Genomic DNA, 18,530 nt, shown 5'->3' on the forward strand with positions numbered 1-18,530 from the left:
CCGAGAGAAAGAAGCGTTTGAGGGGTGGGAACAAGATAACACAGTACCGCGCCATTTCCCTAGCTCATAACCTCGCCAGTGGACCCCGCCACCGCCCCATACCCCGCCCCCGCCCCCGCCCCGCCACTTTCTTACCTAAGCCCACCGCGCGCCGCAGGTACTTCAACCGCGTCCACACCGGGTACGAGTGGAACAAGTACAACCAGACGCACTACGACCACGACAACCCGCCGCCAAAGATGGTGCAGGGGTACAAGTTCAACGTCTTCTACCCCGACCTGATCGACCGGCGCAAGACGCCGACCTACTCCCTCTCGCCCGACCCGGGCTCGTCGGACACCTGCATCCTGCGCTTCCACGGCGCACCGCCCTTAGTCATGCCGCAGAGCCACGCCTCACGCACCTACTCGCTGGCCGCTTGATCTCGCCGTCTTCTCGCGACATGGCCGCTGCCCCTGCCTCGATGCGATGCTCGAGAAGGCGTGGTGCTGTAGAGTATGGCCCTCACCCGCCTCTGCCCTTCGCCCCTCAGGCGGCCCTCCGTACGAGGACATCGCCTTCAAGATCGTCAACCAGGAGTGGGAGACCAACCACAAGCGCGGCTTCCGCTGCCGCTTCGAGCGGGGCATCCTGCAGCTCTACTTCAACTTCAAGCGCCACCGCTACCGCCGCTGACTGGGGGGGGGGGGAGGGGTGGTGCGCCGTGCGCGCTCTACTGCCGCCTCGAGTCGAGAGGAGCTGCCGCGGTGGCGCCTCGCGCTTTCGCGCGCTCGATCGCGCGCGGGCGGAAAGTCTTGGCGGAAGCTGGAAGAGACGCGGACGCCGATGCATCTCACCAAAATACATCCAAGAAAAACGAGACACCACGCTCACATGTCCGCTTCGCGCGCCGTGTGCCGGCAATAATGCGCCAGCCCTCAATACAAGAGCTCAACCAGCTCAGCTGCTCCAGCTCTGGCCCTTGGAGCTTGGACAGGTGCCCGGTGTAATATACGATATTTCTAAGGACGCGTCCCCCCACAACACATAACTAGTAGGTTGAGATGGCGACCGTATTCGTATCGAGAGCGGCCGCCGCCCAGGCGAGGAGTCGAGGAGGAGCTAGTGGAGGTCACAGAATGATAGCAATAGAGCAAAGGCAGGGCGAGGCGGATGGCATGCAAAAGGAAGTGCCGAGACGACCATAGTGGAAGGGCAAGGAGGGCGGGACGAGGGGGCTTGTGGGTGAGTGCTCTACCAGGTCAGCAAGCGCGCCAGGTGTCCTCGCTTCAAAGTGCCTCACTGAGACCAACACGGTCGGCGAACACGTTTCTCATGCTCCGTCATCGGCCTAGTCATCGGCCAAATCGTAGGGTCCGGCAAACTCTGCGATCGTCGCAGCCTGCGAGACCATAGACCAGCATCTGCGACAGGGTGGATGGTAGAGGTTAGCTTCTATGTGGTGTGAAAAGAAGGGCAGAGACTCTGCGCACGCGAGATCAGCCGACAGATTGGCGATGTCCGGCAACAGAGGAGCCCCGTAAAAGTTGGAGCTCGCGTAACTCGGGAAGCCCTCATAGCCCGGGAAGGCCTCTCCGTTCCATGTCCCAAGATTGGTGGCACCGGGGGCAGTCCATTGCGTTGGCATGAAACCAGCGTAATGGGCAGGGTACACGTAGACGAGAAGATCAGCCGTGCGACCCCCGTGAGTGCCATGGTACTGATTGTCGACCACATCCAAGCCCTTCAAAACGATGATCTCGGGCCCAGATCGCTTCCACACTCCATCTTGTAAAAACCCCTTCACAGGCCCAGTCTCGGACTTGAATTGTTTCGTAGCTTGACGGAGCGCGTCCATGGCCTTTTGAGGGAAATGCGTGACGGGTTCAACGACATCCGGGGCGGTGTAGATTCGGGGCGGTGCGTACGGCCCGTTCATGACATCCGAGTATCCATCGACCGACACAGGGTCGCCCGCGTCAAAGATCTTCGCCATCGATGGATAGGCCGCGGGCGGGATGTCGTTACCGCTCCCTCCCCAAGGTGCGCCAGCGAGGTAGGCCTGCCATTTGGGAGCAGCGCATAAGACGAGGGCGTGTGACGCATTATGCGAGGAGAGAGGAGCGGGGTGCCTGGTCGCGAACATACGGCAGGCCAAAGAGGGGCAGGATCGAAACGACGAAGGAGTAGAAGGACACAATCATCACCTTGTTCACGCCGCGCGCTATCGCCGGCCCGACCCGCGGAGAGGGGAAGTACCTGCGCGAATGGGACGCAGGCGGTTGGGACGCAGATGTGTTTCAGCTACCGGCGTGTGCAGCTAGATACCCCGCGTCATCAAAGAGCAGCTTGGTGGCAACTTTGGAGGTATCACCGTCTGGCCAGCCATAGAAAGATTGGTTTGAAGAGTATTTCAGGTTGCGGCTGATGCACTCCTGAGTGCGCTGCGGCAACCACTTGAACGGAGGGCAGCCCAAAATTTTCGAGATGATCAGATCGCTAAGGCCTCCAGTCAGCGCGTTGGTTCCGGCCGCTACCGCATCCTTGAGCCGAAAGTTGCCGCGGTTGAACTTGACCGAGGGCACGGTCATAGAAGGGTGCGGCGAGAGAGAGACAGACGGGAATGGCAACGCTGCCCACCCACTGCAGCATCCCGAGGAGTATTCGGGCACGGGCCCTCCGAAATACATAGTCTCAACTGTGTCGGGCGTTGCCGTGAAGAGCATCGCTGTGACGCCTGAGTACTTCTCGTTGCGCAATTTGGTCACCGCTTTGGTGTCAGGAATGGCCCTCATTTCCGGGGCGTAAGCTCCCGTGGGGGCGAACGGTGGCTCATCGTAACCCTCGATTGCCTCACCATAGACGGTATTCTGGCGGATGGCCCGGTCGAGCCCCAAGGCCAGCTCTGTGTACGTCGAAGAGCCCGCGCTGGTGTTGCCACCGGGCCCGGAGAAGCGGAAATTTATGTAGGCCGGCGGCTTCTTGGCCACGACAAACTCGCTGTCGCACAAGCAACAGCAGCTCTGGCCAACAGCTTCCTTGATGGCGTCGTCGCCCGAGGCCGTTCGCGCGAAGCCGTTGACTCCCATGAGCTCAAGTGCAGTGACGCCTGTCATACAGTTCCAGAGCCCTGCCAAAACACTGTTTCGCGGCCCGCACAAGGCGCGTGGGAAGGCCAAGCAGCAGCGAGGGACACAGCACGGGCAGCAGTATGCACACACCATACACGCTCCCTCGCCGCAGAGTGCCTGCTGGGTTGACGCGTAGCCGATTGCGGTGTGCGAGATATTTCCGTCGAGCCGGAGCCCCGCGGGGTTGCTCGTGTCGCTGTTCGGCCCAAAGTCGTACTGGGGCACCCCGTGACCATCTGCCGCGCGCTCCATCTGAAGCAGATGTGGCCGCTCATAGTCAGAGTAGGAGAGCGCGACGATGGGGACAGTCGACCCGCTCTCGGAGAGCACAAAAGCCGGAGTCTCCAGGAGCGGCTTCTTCGGGTTGTCCGGCGTCTTCACAAGGATGGCGTTGAGCCCGCGAAACACTCCCTCCGTCGCCACCCAAGGAACAGCATTCCCTCCTTCGATCCCAATTGCCCACTGATTCTCACTCGGCGGGCTTGGTTTCGGCACGTTCTTTTGGCGACAGCTCTTGATGTAGTCGTGAGTCGGCTTGGGGACCGAAGGCAACATTGGGCCCGCCCCTCGCATCCTGCCGACAATTCTGACCTCAGCATCCACCGGCAAGTATTTCGGCACGAGGTCATCCGGTTCAAATGGCGTCCGCCCGGTGGCGGGCACGTCGAACCTAGGGAACAACCACGGTATCGGGACGGAGTGTGTCGGTTTCAAAGGGATGCACGCGAAGCTCACCAGACGCTCCCTCCCTCGCAGACAGCGGCGGTCTCCGCCGACAGTTCACGGAAAGTGGTACCGCCCTTGATAGAGAGTGAGAACGTCTTGCCGCTGAGGTTCTTGAACAAGACACGGACGGGGCGCTCCTGGGTCGTAGCATCCGGAACGTGTTAGATGGGGGACGACGAAAAAAGCAGCGCCTGGCCGCCGCGCACCTCCGGCGTGTTGGGGGGGGGCAGGAACGGCGGATTGTCCCCCGGCTTTCCGAGGAAGGCGTTGACCGACGTTTCGTCTACTGGCAGCTCCATGTCCACGGGCTCGATGGCAAAGGCGCGCCCCTTGGCTACGCCCGCCACCGCCGCCTCCGCGCCCTCGAATGCGCCGCCCGCCGCGCCCGCCGCCGCCGCCGTCGGTGGCGCACCCTCCTCCGTCGGCGGCTCCACGTCGATGGCCGACGAGGACGTGGCAGGCTTTACCTTGGTGGAGCGAGTCTTTACCGACTTGCGAGCACTGCCGCGCATGGGGCCCGTCCACCCCAACGGCACGCCTTTGGCAATGGTCGAGGACTTGGAGACGCCGCCGCCGCGAGACGTCTTTCCCTTGATGATGAGGGCGTCGCGAAGGCGGTTGGTTCTGCGCGTCTTGACGCACAGAGGAGCCGCAGCGAGGGACTCCGCAGCGAGGTACTCCTTGTAGGACGCGCGAGCGGTAACCTTCGCCTAAATCATACGGCACGCGTGAAAAGATGAAACCTGCTGTCAAGCAGTGCTGGCTGCATGCCTTCTCCCATGCGTCCATCGTCGCGGAGCTCGCCTTGCCGAAGCCGCGCATGTCCTCTGCCGGAGCCTGGTTAGGCGTTGACGGATGATAATAGAAGGCGCAACCCGCCATGGTCGGGTCAAAGGGGACGTGCTCGCGAAGCTGCGTGTGATCGCGCGGGCTCCACGCAAAGGTGTCACGCGCGCCGCATCCCGCCGGTCCCGAGTCCTGACCCAAAAACGGCCGGTCGATGGCGACCGCCTTCCTGGCCTGTGCACAGGCAGTGTGGTGGGGTGAGGGGTTTGACGCTACCAGGCCCCACGCGGCGAACGAGCGGACGAAGTACCGTCGTGAAGCTCGGCTGGCTGGCACCGACCGGCCACCCCGAGTTCTGCTTCGAGCCCTTAGAGAAAACGAACCTGCACTCCAGCTTAGTGAAGACCAGCGCGCTAGTCTGTTTCCATGGCGCTGCCGTTGCCGCGGCTAGGCCGAGCTCGCGGGGATCGAGATTTGTCCAGTCGTCTGATTCGATGCAGTCCATTCTTGATAGCGATAGTACTGCGAGCGGAGGGGGCAAGCGGTTGGTGGGGGTGCAACCCACTCGGTCGGAGAGCGAGGGCGCATCGGGATTGATGCGTGGTGGGATTGATTGCATGCGTCGGTTTCGTGAGAAAGAGCCGTCGCGGGGCTCAAGGCGTGCAGCTCGCGGCGACCAAGGCGATGCGTTGGAGCCAGCGCGAGAGGAAGGGCTAGAGTGCATGCCTTGGACCATCGGGGAACAGCGTGACCAACCTGAGGCGCCCTGATTGATGCAGACCTTCTCGAGGTCTCGAGTTAACCCTGGTAGGTGGATTGTCCAAAATACGTCAGCCTCGCACGCCAAGAGCTAGGTCTGACACCCGACCGCCCCCCCCTCCCTAATATTAACCGGCGAGAGCACATTTTGGCCGGCTAATGTTAGGGAGGGGAGGCCGAAAAACGCAGACTTTTGTCCACCTACCAGGGTTAATCAGCTGGACCGAATTTTACCAAGTTGGACGCCGTTGGACGTATCCAGTGTTCACTGTCTACGTGTAGCGACGGGCGCTGCGCGATAGCTGCTTTGTGGGTCCCGAAAACGAGAAAACAGGCCTTTTTGGGAAAGCCGACTTTGCCCCTTAACCCTGGTAGGTGGATTGTCCAAAATACGTCAGCCTCGCACGCCAAGAGCTAGGTCTGACACCCGACCGCCCCCCCCTCCCTAATATTAACCGGCGAGAGCACATTTTGGCCGGCTAATGTTAGGGAGGGGAGGCCGAAAAACGCAGACTTTTGTCCACCTACCAGGGTTAAGGTCTTTTTTTTGGCTGGTATGGCTATGTGTGCATGTGCACTGTCGGCACGGCGCCTCGGGGTCGCAGCGGCTCTTGCGGACGACGAGAGCCGCCCCTCGCCGTCGATGAAGACGCTGTGGAACTGGCCTCCCGCCGCCCTCCTTGGCGGGTTGGACTCGCGCAGCAAGGCACAGAAGCACAGCCACCGCACGGCGCAGCCCTCGCCCTCTGGCTGCGCCGGCAGCTCGAAGCCGCGCTCTTGCGCCCACAAGCGGATACCCTGCTCCGCGAGCGAGGCGTGGAAGAGGAGCGAGACGGCCGCGACGCGAGCGATGTCGGCGGGGTCGCAGCGAGAGATGACGCGCGCGAGAAGCTCAAGGGGCAGGTCGGTGAGGGGGCAGTGTGCGGCGGCGGCGGCGGCGGGCGCGAGGCGGCGCGAGCGGCGCGGCGGGGAAGACATCGCGAGAGAGAGGGCACACCGGAGAGTCAGGGATACCCATCACTGAGCCGACGATGCTATAGCGTAGCCCCAGGGTGGCGCCCACCCCCATACCCTCAGGCACTTGCCTGCGCCCTGGCCGCGCATGCCGCGCACGCGCGCGCACGCCCGCGCACGCCGCGCAGTGCTCGATCTTTACCGGTATGAGACCGGTATTTGGCGATATTTTGATTAGTTTTGGAGTGGTATGGTATAGTGGTACGCGAAAGTGGTATGCGGGGTTTTCATTAGTTGTAGCGGCTGTCGGTGTTGTCCCGGGGGCGAAAAACCATGCAAAAGTGCGGGCATTACCCGGGTATACCCGGGTTTTTCCAGGTATACCCGCAAAATACCCGGTATTTTGCCGATTTTGCCGATTTTGCCACGAAGAAGGCACTCCGACTCGCTTTGATTTCCGTGAGGCAACTGGTATCCCGTACCACTTTTTGATTAGTGCAGGCCTTGGGTTTGATTAGCCAAAAACTCCCATACGATACCGGTAAAGATCGAGCACTGACGCCGCGCACGCGCGCGCACCACGCCCGCGCGCACGCCGCACTACGCGGCACTGCCCAGGTTCCCTCACGCTCAGATTCCCTCACGCTCAGATTCCCTCACGCTCAGATTCCGTGCAACAGGGGGTGCCGAGGTATGCCGCAGGCCGGGATGGAGTGAGATCTTGCGGGGCAGGTGGCGTGGGCTAGCGCGTGAGGCGGGCGCAGGCAAGTGATGCGCCCGAGGGTACGGCTTTATGGGGGTGGGCGCCACCCTGGGGCGGCTACCCGTAGCATTGTCGGCTCAGACCTCAGTGATGGCTGGGATGGGTATCTCCCAGCGGGTGAGAGGGGGAGCTTCCGAGTTCCGAACAATGAACAAAAAGTATTGAAAAAATCGGAAACCACGACACGACTGAGGAGGTGTCATGGTCCTACCACGGACGATACGAAACCGTCGGCCCCGTGGCCGTGCGCAGTTGTGAGGCTCGTGCACCCAGCTGTGACGCTGGTACTAGCGGCGCGCGGGCATCCATCGACGCGTATACGCTGAGGTGCTTGGCGACTACATCCCGCGGCGATGCTGCGGCTTGCCAGCTCGCCGGGGCCCCCAGCGCGCCTCGGCGCGCCACCTCAGCCTGCCTGCAGGGCTTGTTTGCATGCCGCGGCGCTGGCCTCGCCGGCGCCGGCGCCGCCCCTGTTGCATGCCGCGGCGCTGGCCTCGCCGGCGCCGGCGCTGCCTCTCTCGTGTGCTGTGGCGCTGGCCTCGCCGGCGCCGGCGCCGCCCCTCTTGCATGCCGCGGCGCTGGCCTCGCCGGCGCCGGCGCTGCCTCTCTCGTGTGCTGTGGCGCTGGCCTCGCCGGCGCCGGCGCCGCCCCTCTTGCATGCCGCGGCGCTGGCCTCGCCGGCGCCGGCGCCGCCTCTCTCGTGTGCTGTGGCGCTGGCCTCGCCGGCGCCGGCGCCGCCCCTCTTGCATGCCGCGGCGCTGGCCTCGCCGGCGCCGGCGCTGCCTCTCTCGTGTGCTGTGGCGCTGGCCTCGCCGGCGCCGGCGCCGCCCCTCTTGCATGCCGCGGCGCTGGCCTCGCCGGCGCCGGCGCTGCCTCTCTCGTGTGCTGTGGCGCTGGCCTCGCCGGCGCCGGCGCCGCCCCTCTTGCATGCCGCGGCGCTGGCCTCGCCGGCGCCGGCGCCGCCTCTCTCGTGTGCTGTGGCGCTGGCCTCGCCGGCGCCGGCGCCGCCCCTCTTGCATGCCGCGGCGCTGGCCTCGCCGGCGCCGGCGCTGCCTCTCTCGTGTGCTGTGGCGCTGGCCTCGGTTGCTGCGGCGCCAGCCCTCCGGAGGGCGACGGTGCCAGCCTCGCCGACGGCGCTGCCCCTCTTGCATGCCGCGGCGCTGGCCTCGCCGGCGCCGGCGCCGCCTCTCTCGTGTGCTGTGGCGCTGGCCTCGGTTGCTGCGGCGCCAGCCCTCCGGAGGGCGACGGTGCCAGCCTCGCCGACGGCGCTGCCCCTCTGGCATGCCGCTGCGCAGGGTGTGCCTGAGCCGGCCCCAATCTCGACGGCTGCGGAGCTGTGGGCGGCCGAAGTATCGATGGCTGTGGAGCTGGATCCGACGGCTGCGGAGCTGGCCTCGACGGCTGCGGAGCCAGCCCTCTCGAGGGTGGGGGAGGTGCAGCTCTGGTTGCAGCGGCCGGAGCCGCTCTAGCTGGGGTGCCTCTGGCCAGGGCGTTGCGACGCTCGAGGGCACGCTCGAGAGCAACGACGCTGTCAGAGCCTTGCGCCGGTACGACTCGGCCCGGCGCGGGAAGAGGAGCGGGGCGCCCCATAGGGGGGGGCGGCGGGGCGGGCGCGACGGGTGGGAGGCACTTGGGGTTATCGAGTAGAAGTTGCACCTACAAGCACGGAATGACGGAAAAGTGGCGAGGAGCGAGGAGCCGGAGATAGTGCACTCGCGAGAGCGGCAGCACCGCGCGGGAGGTGTCGCCGCCGCAACGGCGCAGCGCCTCCTCTGCGAGCGGTGCGCGAAAGCCCATTCGGACCTGCAACGTGGGCGGCCCTCCTTAGATAGGCAATCGGGTGCTCAGCGAAGCGTAAAAGCGATCGCGTACCAGCTCCGCGACCTCTCCGGTCGCTGTCGTCCCCGCGGCGCGCCCGCCTAGGGCGGGCGCGGCTCTGCAACTTGCGGCGGGCGCGGCTTTTGCGGCGGGCGCGGCGGGTTGACGAGGAATGGGGCGGCCAACTCCGTCGCCGCCAGCGCGGAGGACGCAAACAATGTCGTGTCGCTCGGCGGCGAGGCCCGACGCCCTCGCGCGGAGCGATGCGATCCGCTCCCCGACCGCGCGAAAGAAGGCGGCCCCCTGCGCCACCTCGGCCGAGAGCGCCTCGTGCATCGCCACCGCCTGACCGAGCCCGCGCAGGAAGGACTGCTTGGCGCGTAGGGCGCCCTCTGAGGCGGAGCGGATCGACGCCACAAAAGTGGTGTTTGCAGCGACGGCCGCCTCGAGCAGCTCGCGGTGCCGCGCGCAGAACACCTCGGCGCGCCGCTTGACGGGGGCCAGCTTGGCCAGCTCCGCCGCCACAAGCTCGCCGGCAGGCATGCCCTCGGGCCGGTGCACGAGTGCAGAGACAAACTCCTGGTTGTATGGCGCAGCCTCGAGGCACAGCTCCAGCCGCGGGCCGTCCTCAAGCAAGCCGAACGCCTGCTGCGCCGAGCGGCAGAGCACGCCGTTGACGCTCAGCACTACATCGCCGACGCAAAGGCCCGCGTGGTGCGCCGGCGTGCCGACTCCCACCGCCTATTCACAGCAGTGCGGGTGTGAAGAGACGCTGTTCACACCTCCTTGCGGATCTCGTGCCGACTCCCACTGCCTCGATCACCACCCCGAGCTCTCCTCGCTCGCCGTCGCCGTCGCCGCGGCCGCAAGCGCTGATGGTGACCCCGAGCTGTGCCTTTGGCGTCGGCCGCTGCAGTACGAGGCGGCGTGTCGGCCGCTGCAGCTCGCTCGCCTCGGCGCAGATCGCCGCGCGCGAGTCGGCATGGGCGGCGAGCGCATCAAGCGCCGCCCGCAGCGCCGCACTGGACGCAGGGTCGGCGCTCGCGCCCTCTGCCGGCGCGGCGGGCATGCGCGACGCCACCTCTGAGAGAGGGAGCTCGAGGAGTGGCGCCGCCTCGGCGGAGCAGACCGCGGCCGCGCGCTCGAGCACGGCCTTGTTGGCGGCCGTCGCCTCGGCTAGCCGCGCGAGGCACCGATCCAACTCGGACCGCAACTCGGCGATCGCGCCGCTGCCCCTCGATGCGCGCCACGCCTCGCCGAATCTGGCCGCCATCTCGGCCTCGGCCGCCGCCTCGGCCGCGAGGACGGAGCCCACCCCCCGCGCGGAAGCCTCGCTCGCCCGCTGCAACTCCACCAGCCGGCCGGCAAGCGCCTTGAGCACTCTCGGTCCGCCACTCTTGTGCACGGCCGTCAGGGCGCCCGTAAGCGCCAGTGGAAGCGTGCCGCTGCCGCCGCCCGCCGCGGTGCCGGCCGCCTCGGCCGCCTCGACTGCCTCGAGCGCGTGCGGCAGGTCGAGGGCGAGGAGGGCAGAAGCGGCCGAGTCGCGCTCCTCCTCGAGGCGCGTGTGCAGCCCGTCGAGGGCCTCGCGGGCGGCGGAGGCGTACGCGAGCAGAGCCGGCTGTACCGAGTGTGGCACCAAATGGGCAAATGGGTCCGCCTCTCCGCCCGGCGCGGCGGGGCCGCTCCCGTCGCCCTCGCCCCGCCGGCCCTCCAACAGCCAGGCCTCCTCCTCGAGCGCCTCGAGCGGGTCCGAGTGCGGCCGCACAATCGCCTTGCCTCGCACCGGCGACAGCGCCGACGCGGGGGGGAGGGGCTCGAGGTAGACTATGGTGTTGTCCTTGTCGGCCTGCGCATGGGCCTCCTCGAGCCGCGCGAGCGCCGCCTCGAGCGGAGCGCGTGAGACGGGCGCCACCGTCGCTGAGGCGCGCCGCCCTTTTGGCGCGGCTTGCGCCGACGCCGCCAGCGCGGAGCGCAGCCGCTCGACGCCAGCGGCGAGCCGCGCGACCTGGTGTCCGTACTCGTTGGCCGCCGCGTGCTCCTCCGCCCGATGGAGGAGGGCAAGGCTGTCGAACACGGCAGCGCCCAGGCCAACCGCCTCTCCCCAAGAGCTGTCGACCCGCGGCGAGGCCGGCGATGCGCGGAGCTGCTCGCCTACACGCAGAAAAGGGCTTCGTGGCGCGCTTAAGGCCCGCGAGACGTGAGGCGCCGCGGCGGCCGCGCCCGTCTGCGCGTAGAAGGTGCCCGTCTGCGAGGCGGTGACCGAGAGGAGGCGCGGAGACAGGCCGTCCGCCGCCGCCCGCTCGTAGTAGCAGCGCTGCGCCTGCGCGAGCAGCAGTGTGCGCATCGCGTCGAGCGTCGCGTCGCACAGATCGCCGCACCTGCGCCAGGGTCGGAGACACGGTTGATGGCTCCATTTGGAGTGGGCCCTCGTCGCTCTAGCAGCGTGCCTGGCGCCGCCGGCCCACTCCGCCGCGACAAGCTCGCGCAGCCGGTCGAGCAGCCCCGCCGCGAGCTGGAGCAGCTGACAGGCCCGACGGATCCCGTCCGCGTCGGACCGCTGCTCCGCCGTCGCCTCGAAGGAGAGGACCGCCGCAAGATTGTACAGTGCAGCAGCGCGCTCAAACTGTGCGCTCGGCTCGCGCTGCTTGGCGGAGGGGTTGAAGGCGCTGCGCCAGACGGAGGCGAGCTCGAGCTCGCCAAGGTCGAAGCGCCGCTCCAGAGATCCAAGCAGCCGGAGATACCGCAGCAGAGCGGCGCGCAGCAACCCAGCGGTCTTGTCGGTCAGAGGTTGGGCAAAGGCGAGCCGCCGCGTCTCATCCACGAGCCGGCCTGCGGCAGCGTGCGCGTCCGCCTGCCTGGCGGAGTAGGCGCGCCGGATGTAGCGGTCCAGCGCGCCTGCCCAGTCAGCGTCGCCATCGGGCCGCTTGAAGGGGAGGGCGAGCATGGGTCTGGACTCACAATGAAAAACTCTCCACGAAGTATTTCAGCGTCGTCTTTTGCGGCGGGCGTCGGTCGTCAATCGCCAGCGCGCTCAAATCCTGGCGAGTAGAGACCACGCCTGCTATTCACAGCACAAGCCCTCGCCGGGGGCTCGAGCATGCGCAGCGAAAAGCAGGCGTGCGGCATGCGGAGCCCCCACCGGCGGTGGGCTTGAAGACACTGAGCCGAGCGCGCCGGCGGCGGACCGCCGCCGGCGCGCTCGCTTCGGCGGATGGCTGAGCGGCACAGTTTCTGGCCGCCCGGCCTGCGAGCAGTCGCCGCGAGACGATCAAAGGCGCTCAATTCAAGCGCGCCGCCATGCCAGATCTCGCCCCACGCCCCGGCCAGACCGGGCAGTGCGTGCAGGAATGATGCAGGCATGATGGACGGGTGTGGTGAGCACGCCAGCGGCACCGCTGCGCACTCTCAGGGTCGCAGCCGCCTATCTCGTGAGGGGCGTGGCTCGGGGCGGGTGCGAGAGAGTCGAGGAGCGCGGCGCGCGAGCGCGCGCGTGGTAAAGTCGGTTTATATTTCATCACTGGTATAAGAGAGACCCAAAACGGCACTCGCGCCGCGCCCACGCGAGCTCGTATCACCTCAACACTCACACAGCACGCTTGAATGAAGCCCCCGAGGGGCGAGCCGGACCGGCTGTGGACTTGATTGGACTCGACGGTTCTCCTCGCAGATCCATGAGGAGCTGTGCGGAGGCACATTTCCGGCTGGTTTCGGCTCCAGCAACTGCTAGCATCACGTGGAACCGCCGGCGGGGCGAGAGCCAGCAGCGGGCAAACCGCGCCTCCGGTGCTCCGCTGCGATGACGAGCTGGCGCCAGCCACGCGCGGCCTGGCCAGGTCGGCAGACGAGCAGCAGGCATGCCGAGCGCGCGCGCGCGCGGCGGTCTCGTTGAGGCGGCAGAGCAGGCCGCATGTTGAGCAAAGAGGGCTCCAACACCCATCCTCGCCGAAAGACGGCGATCCAACCCTCCACTTGTCACACGCCTCCTTTTTCCAGACGGATCCCCCTGTGAAAAAGTGAGGCGTGGTCTCTACTCGCCAGGCTCAAATCCCTGCTGCTGCAGGCAAAAAGAATTCTGAACTCCCTCACTGGCACACACCGGCTCACCACCGGAGCCGCACGTAAAAAGAAGTGGTGCGCAGTCCTCTCTAGCAAGATACCCAGCTGCAGGGACCGCAGAGGCCAGAGCACTGAGAGCTCTCGCATCCCTTCAGCATGCGGCCCAGCGGGCAGTACCCCCTACGCCGACCGAGAACCTCGGAATTTCTTTTTCCTTCTGCCGAACGAGGAACGTGCAACGTCCAACGACCACAACGACCAACGTTGGAAGGTTCTGAGACGCCACAACGATCAACGACAACGCTCTGGGGGAGGCGGGGGCCCCCGGAGGCACCGTGCGCCGTGCAGCAGTGCGGAAACGGGGCTCCGGCTCTATTAGTCTCTATTAGCACCGACTTCCCGATCTAACCTGGTCTAACAGAGGGCAGATTTGGAGAGATCTCGAGGAGTACATACAGATAGACCCTCCAATCATCAGAAACCTCCAACCTGATCGGTCGTACTGACCGCCGACAGATCACTCTAGACAGCAGACAGGCCGACGTCTGCACGCGGCCGGCCGGGCGAGAGGCTTGACACGATCCGACCCTGCGACCCTGATGCTGCTGCTCTAGCTATCAGACATGCATTGCTGACTGCTGCCACAATGTGCGACCTGTGCTGGCCCACTTGGCGGCCTTCCCGGTCAGTGGTGAGGCGCAGTTCAGAGCTGTCGATGGCGCGATGCCGCACTGGTCCCACATCGGTGACACGAGACCACCACGTTTGCCGGTCCAAGAGAGAGGCACTGGTGCTGTCCTGAGAAGGTGCATGGTCCCTCTTGACTGCCCATTAGCACGAGGCTGTGTAGGCATAGCCTCGAGAGTGCCAGCAGCCAATCCGAGGCAGTTTGTGACGCGCATTGCGTCAGAAGCGTGCACGCGCCCTGGAAGGACACCTTCCTACTGGCCGTACGATCAGGTCGTCACTGAATGCCGAAGACTAAGGCCGCGAGCTATGCAGGTGATCAATTGTGCAGCATGGCATGGTCAGCAGCGCCGAAAGGATGTCGCAAGGCGTGATAGCATGGCCGCAAGTTCGCCGCGAATTCCCATGTGAAACAAGTAAAAAATCGCTGCTTGGCTCAACCCGACCGTCCAACCTCCTTGTCGTCAGCTGTCGTTGCACGTTAAGTTGCCCCCCCGCCCCCGGTGGGGGAGGGGAACACGCCCGCGGATCGCTCCGTCTCTCTCCTGGCCGTCTCGCATGCTCGGTCGCCCGCGCCGGGCCGGCGCACTCCGGCGACGTCGCTTCGATCCTGATAGGCTTGCGCGGACGGAGGGGGGATTTTAGAAGATGCTTCATCCCAGACGTGGTTTCGCGCAAACTGCCATTGGGATTTTAGGAAAAACTAGAGGGCCCCTGCGCGGGCCCCGCCCCCCCCTCGAGGGGGGCGGGGCCCTTGCGACGGAGAAGAGGCCAGAATCGTACAGCAGCAGACGACGGACAACGAAGCAGTAGAGGCTTGCTAGGAAAATTGTAAGGCCGCCGTCAGCCGGGTTTAGATGTGTCTTTTTCGCGGGGAGGTGCCTTAGTGCCAGGTGCACCACATGTCTATGAGGTGTAATAAGCAAGACAGCGGCAGACAACGCGTCGCCACACACACAGAAGCACGCATATACTATGATACCCTCTCTCCTCTCTGTATAGCGCCGACGCCTAGTCGGAGGGCAACCAAGACGCGTCGCTGTCCTCGTCGGAGGCGCCGCCGACATCGGAGTCGATGCTGGAGGAGTCGCCGTCGGTGTAGGACGCATCGGAGGAGTCGTCGGCCCCGAGCGTCTCGCAGTGAGAGGCGTCCTCGTCGGAAGAGTTGCCCGCCTCGAGAGAGTTGCCCGTCTCGACGGCCGATGTCGACGGCCCGCACACATCACCCGCCGCCCGTATGGCCTGCTCGAGGAGGGAAGACTCCGACTCACTGTCGGACGCCGCCTCCGCGGCCGCCGAGCCGCACTCGTCACCAGAGCTCTCGCCCTCGTCGCTCTCGGGAACAATGCACGAGCGGAAGCCCATACCGCGAGTGCGGGGACGACGGGCTATGAGTCACATGCTAGGCTTGGCGGCGGCGGCACGCCCGTTGCGGACAGGGCGCGATGCGGACGCCGGCGAGGCGGCGGCGGCCCGCTTTCGTCGTCAAACTCGCCCCACTCGCAAGCGACATCAGCGTTCGGGGAGGAGGACGCACCCGCTGCACCGGAGAGCACCTCTGGATACACGACGTTGGCGGTGACGTGACGCCCGTCCGCACGGGGAGGGATGGCGAACCGGATGTTGTCGGGATGCCCGACGCGCGACGCGGCGACGTAGAGCTGCCCATGCGCAAAGCAAATCTCTGCCTCGCTGCCACCCTCTGCCAGCAGTGTCTGATGCTCGTTGGGCAGATGGACGCACAACGCCTCGACGGGAGGCGAGCGCTCGTAGAGGTGGAACTCGAAGATCCGCCAGCATGCCTCGCAGGCACCGATGCACCGAGCGTCCTGAAAGTTCTGTATCTCGTCGACATCGATCGCGTCGTTCTCACCGCAGACGCAAGTCATCGCACGGTCGGGGCCCTTGTACACGTATTTGTAGAGGTACTTCACAGAGCTGACGGAGCAGCACACCTCGACGTTGATGTGCGCATCGTACTTTAGCAACAGGTACGGGCTGTAAGGGACGACCCATCGGTTGTCGACAACGCGGCCCTTGTGGATTACGGGCGGCGCTCCAACCTCTGGAGGACGTCGACGGTATTCGGGGTAGATCTCCATCTCGCTGAAAGTCGTGGCCGCATGAAACGGCTTCGGGAAGCCTTTAGTGCAGAAACCCTCCTTGCTGAGGCACGGCGCTCCACGGTTACGAGTGCAGTCATTGTGCACCATATGTTCCAGCACGGCCTCGTGCAGCCTGACGGCTTGATCGTACGCTTTGGCCTGCTCGTCGTCATTCGGGCGAGGGCCAACTGGCAGCGGCGGTATCTCTGCGAGAACGGTGTCGTCAATCTCGTCGGCACAGGTGAGGCGGAACTGGCTATCGAGGATACACAAGATGTGACCGTGCGGCAGCCCACGCTTTTGAAACTCGGTGACGGAAAGGTTCGCATTGGCGGTCCCAAAGATCGCTTTTTCTTTGATGTCGGTCAGCAGTTCATTCAGCTTTTGACGAAAGACTCGGCTCACAATGTCTGGTCGATCGCACGCCTTGAGCCCCTTGGGGAGGGAGTTGACAATCTCGGGCCAGTTAGGATTGCACGTGAACGTGATGAAGAAGGACGGTTTACCGTGCGCGCGAACGACCGCCATCGCATCTTGATAGCGTCGGTGCAGATCTCGATTGCCGCCGACGAAGCTGCTGCTGAGAACGACACGCTTGCCGATTTTCTTGCCAGCGTCCCCCGCTGCGACATGGTCGACGAGGTTTTGATAGAGCACGGCCCGAATAGTTGTCTGATTGTGACGCTGCCATTGCAGCCTGCAATGCTCCGCCTTTGCAAAGGCGCTGCATACGTACTCCTAAAGACATGGACGTGCGATCGTGAGCAATGTAGGCAGCACGCGCTCTCGGGGCATGCCTCTCGTTTACGTGCCTGAAAGAGACGGCACGACATGAGGAGCGAGTTTGCCCCGTCTTGGTCGACACGCCACTGCACACGATAGGCGTAGAAGTCGCAGGGACTGACGGACTGCTTGCTGCCAGTCTTGGTCATCCCGATCTTCCATCCGTCGTCGCCAGCTGGATGGAGGATGACGAAGTGAAGTGGGTCGTACCCTCGATGTGTCTCGTTGATTGTCTTGAGCGCGCCCCCCCGCATCTTGACCACGATATCTCGGCCATTCTCATCGGCGTCGGGCTTGAGAACAGCCACCTCGGCGTAATCTTGGCGGCCGTAGGTTTTGTCACTGGGCGCGTTGTACCTCCGAGGGTGCGAGGTAGCAGGACCGTCGCCGGGAGGGGGCGGAGGACGAGCGTCGGCGTTGATGACAATCTTGGCCTTCGTCTCGTTGCCGCCCGTACGCTCGTACGCCTACGAGGAGGACCGAAAGAATAAGTCAATATGGTTCATTTGCAGCGCGGCACACGCAGCACGGCGCTTACCTTGACAAAGTCTTGGACGTACGGGTTGTGCTCGGTGATCGCCTTTTGCATGATCTCGAGGCATTCACGGACACGTTCCTTCTCGGCTTGAGACGTATCGGCTGGCAGGTAGATCGCGCCCATTCGATAGTCGATCTGTTGGCACTCGCTCATGGACGGGTCATTGATGTACGTCTGAACGAATTGTTTCGACTGGTTGTCATTCGGAGCGAGGGACCCGATGAAGTGGTGGACTCTGCCCTGGATCACGACGGTCGGACTCCACGTGCTTGAGCCCGGAAGATTGTTCGGCCGCTTGACCTTTTGCGAGGCGAATGCTAGCGTGTTGTTGATGGCGCGGGCAAACTTCCGAAGTGTCTTGCCGACGACGCCATCAGCATCGTGCCACAATTTGGTGACTTCCGGACAGGGCGTGCAGATGGGCGGGAGCGAGACCTTGTTCTTCTTGCAGCATATGGAGCCGTAAGTAGGGTTGGTCGAGGTGACCTCGCCCGGAAGCAGCTCGGCGCCACAGCCAGCGCACGTGGTGGAGGTGCTCTGCTCTTCCTTTGTGAGAGCGAGCCTACGGTATGAAGAAAGTAGCACGTGTTAGGATCGTGCAGAGTGCGGCCGGGGCGGTGTCACGGCGGGCGCACTTGCCAACGTCGCTCCCCTCGACCAGCAGCGAGCCGTTGAGTATTTCGGAAGCGCGGCGGGCGGGGCGAGCGGCAGCCTGCCTCGCCCTTTTGGTCTGCCGACGCTCTCGTTCATCGTCCCTGTGCTTGTCACGCTGCCCGGAGCTCTCCTTCCTCCTCCGCACTCGGGACTGGTTTGCGGCCTGGCTGAGCTCGGTTGGACGATTGTTTGGCTTACGCACTCGGGCGTCAAAGAGCCGGCTCTTCGCCTGACCGACCGTCTCCCTCGGGTTGTCCCTGGCTCGCTCCTCGGCGTCGTCCGTGAGGGACACGCCCTGCTCGGCAAAGTACTGGTCCTCCATGTATTGTGCCCACCCAGCCGTGTCGCCAGCAAAGGTGTCGAGGTACTCCCTCCTCGTGAGGATGTGGCGGCCGCGGACGACGGTGCGGCTGAAGGGGACGGTTGCCGTGCCGCCGACCGACGGCAGGCAACCGAGGAATACAGCAAAAAGGAGAAGCCCGCACGCCATCCCGCAGTTCGTACTCAGCTGCCCAAACCACCCAACAGACGGACCGCGGCGGAGTTGCGGCGGCGGAGACACAGCGAAAGGCCGGTTGGCGAGGCGTTCCTTCTCCTGCTGACGGCGACGCGACCGCACAGAGACCTTCCTCGCGCCTGCTTGGCCGCAGGCCGTCATCTCCGCCCTGTCTGGTGCACGGAGGTGCGGCGATGTGCTGCGGCGGGCTCCACGCGGCGGGCAAGCGAAGTTCGACCGGACCACGCTGCGGCCTTTATATATTGGACGTCAAACATCCCACGTGGGCTGATTC

General features: G+C 64.9%; 4 protein-coding genes across 4 annotated transcripts in view; 1 reads left to right on the forward strand and 3 right to left on the reverse strand.

Annotated features, from left to right (window-relative positions):
- Nucleotides 1-675, forward strand: part of EMIHUDRAFT_461772 (hypothetical protein) — a gene marked incomplete at its 3' end in the record, with an annotated part of 3,800 nt that extends 3,125 nt beyond the window's left edge. Inside the window, exons 10-11 of the mRNA XM_005761901.1 lie at nt 158-374; nt 550-675. Of these exons, the coding sequence (XP_005761958.1) occupies nt 158-374; nt 550-675 (343 nt within the window). The remainder of the gene's footprint in view (nt 1-157; nt 375-549) is intronic.
- Nucleotides 676-8,754: 8,079 nt separating this feature from the next.
- VPS31C (vacuolar protein sorting protein 31C) lies at nt 8,755-11,860 on the reverse strand (the record flags this gene model as incomplete). Its single annotated transcript, XM_005761902.1, has 7 exons — nt 8,755-8,901; nt 8,971-9,657; nt 9,728-10,312; nt 10,406-10,498; nt 10,682-11,011; nt 11,177-11,294; nt 11,382-11,860. 7 exons carry the CDS (start codon nt 11,858-11,860, stop codon nt 8,755-8,757), a joined length of 2,439 nt encoding a protein of 812 aa, XP_005761959.1.
- Nucleotides 11,861-14,670: 2,810 nt separating this feature from the next.
- On the reverse strand, nt 14,671-15,024 carry EMIHUDRAFT_198013 (hypothetical protein; the record flags this gene model as incomplete). The annotated part of the gene is made up of 1 exon (XM_005761903.1): nt 14,671-15,024. One exon carries the CDS (start codon nt 15,022-15,024, stop codon nt 14,671-14,673), a length of 354 nt encoding a protein of 117 aa, XP_005761960.1.
- Nucleotides 15,025-15,047: 23 nt separating this feature from the next.
- On the reverse strand, nt 15,048-18,397 carry EMIHUDRAFT_198014 (hypothetical protein; the record flags this gene model as incomplete). The annotated part of the gene is made up of 5 exons (XM_005761904.1): nt 15,048-15,359; nt 15,885-16,502; nt 16,640-17,014; nt 17,086-17,647; nt 17,721-18,397. 5 exons carry the CDS (start codon nt 18,395-18,397, stop codon nt 15,048-15,050), a joined length of 2,544 nt encoding a protein of 847 aa, XP_005761961.1.
- Nucleotides 18,398-18,530: the final 133 nt, after the last annotated feature.

Source organism: Emiliania huxleyi (genome assembly GCF_000372725.1).
Source record: "Emiliania huxleyi CCMP1516 unplaced genomic scaffold EMIHUscaffold_7, whole genome shotgun sequence".
Lineage (NCBI taxonomy): Eukaryota > Haptophyta > Isochrysidales > Noelaerhabdaceae > Emiliania > Emiliania huxleyi.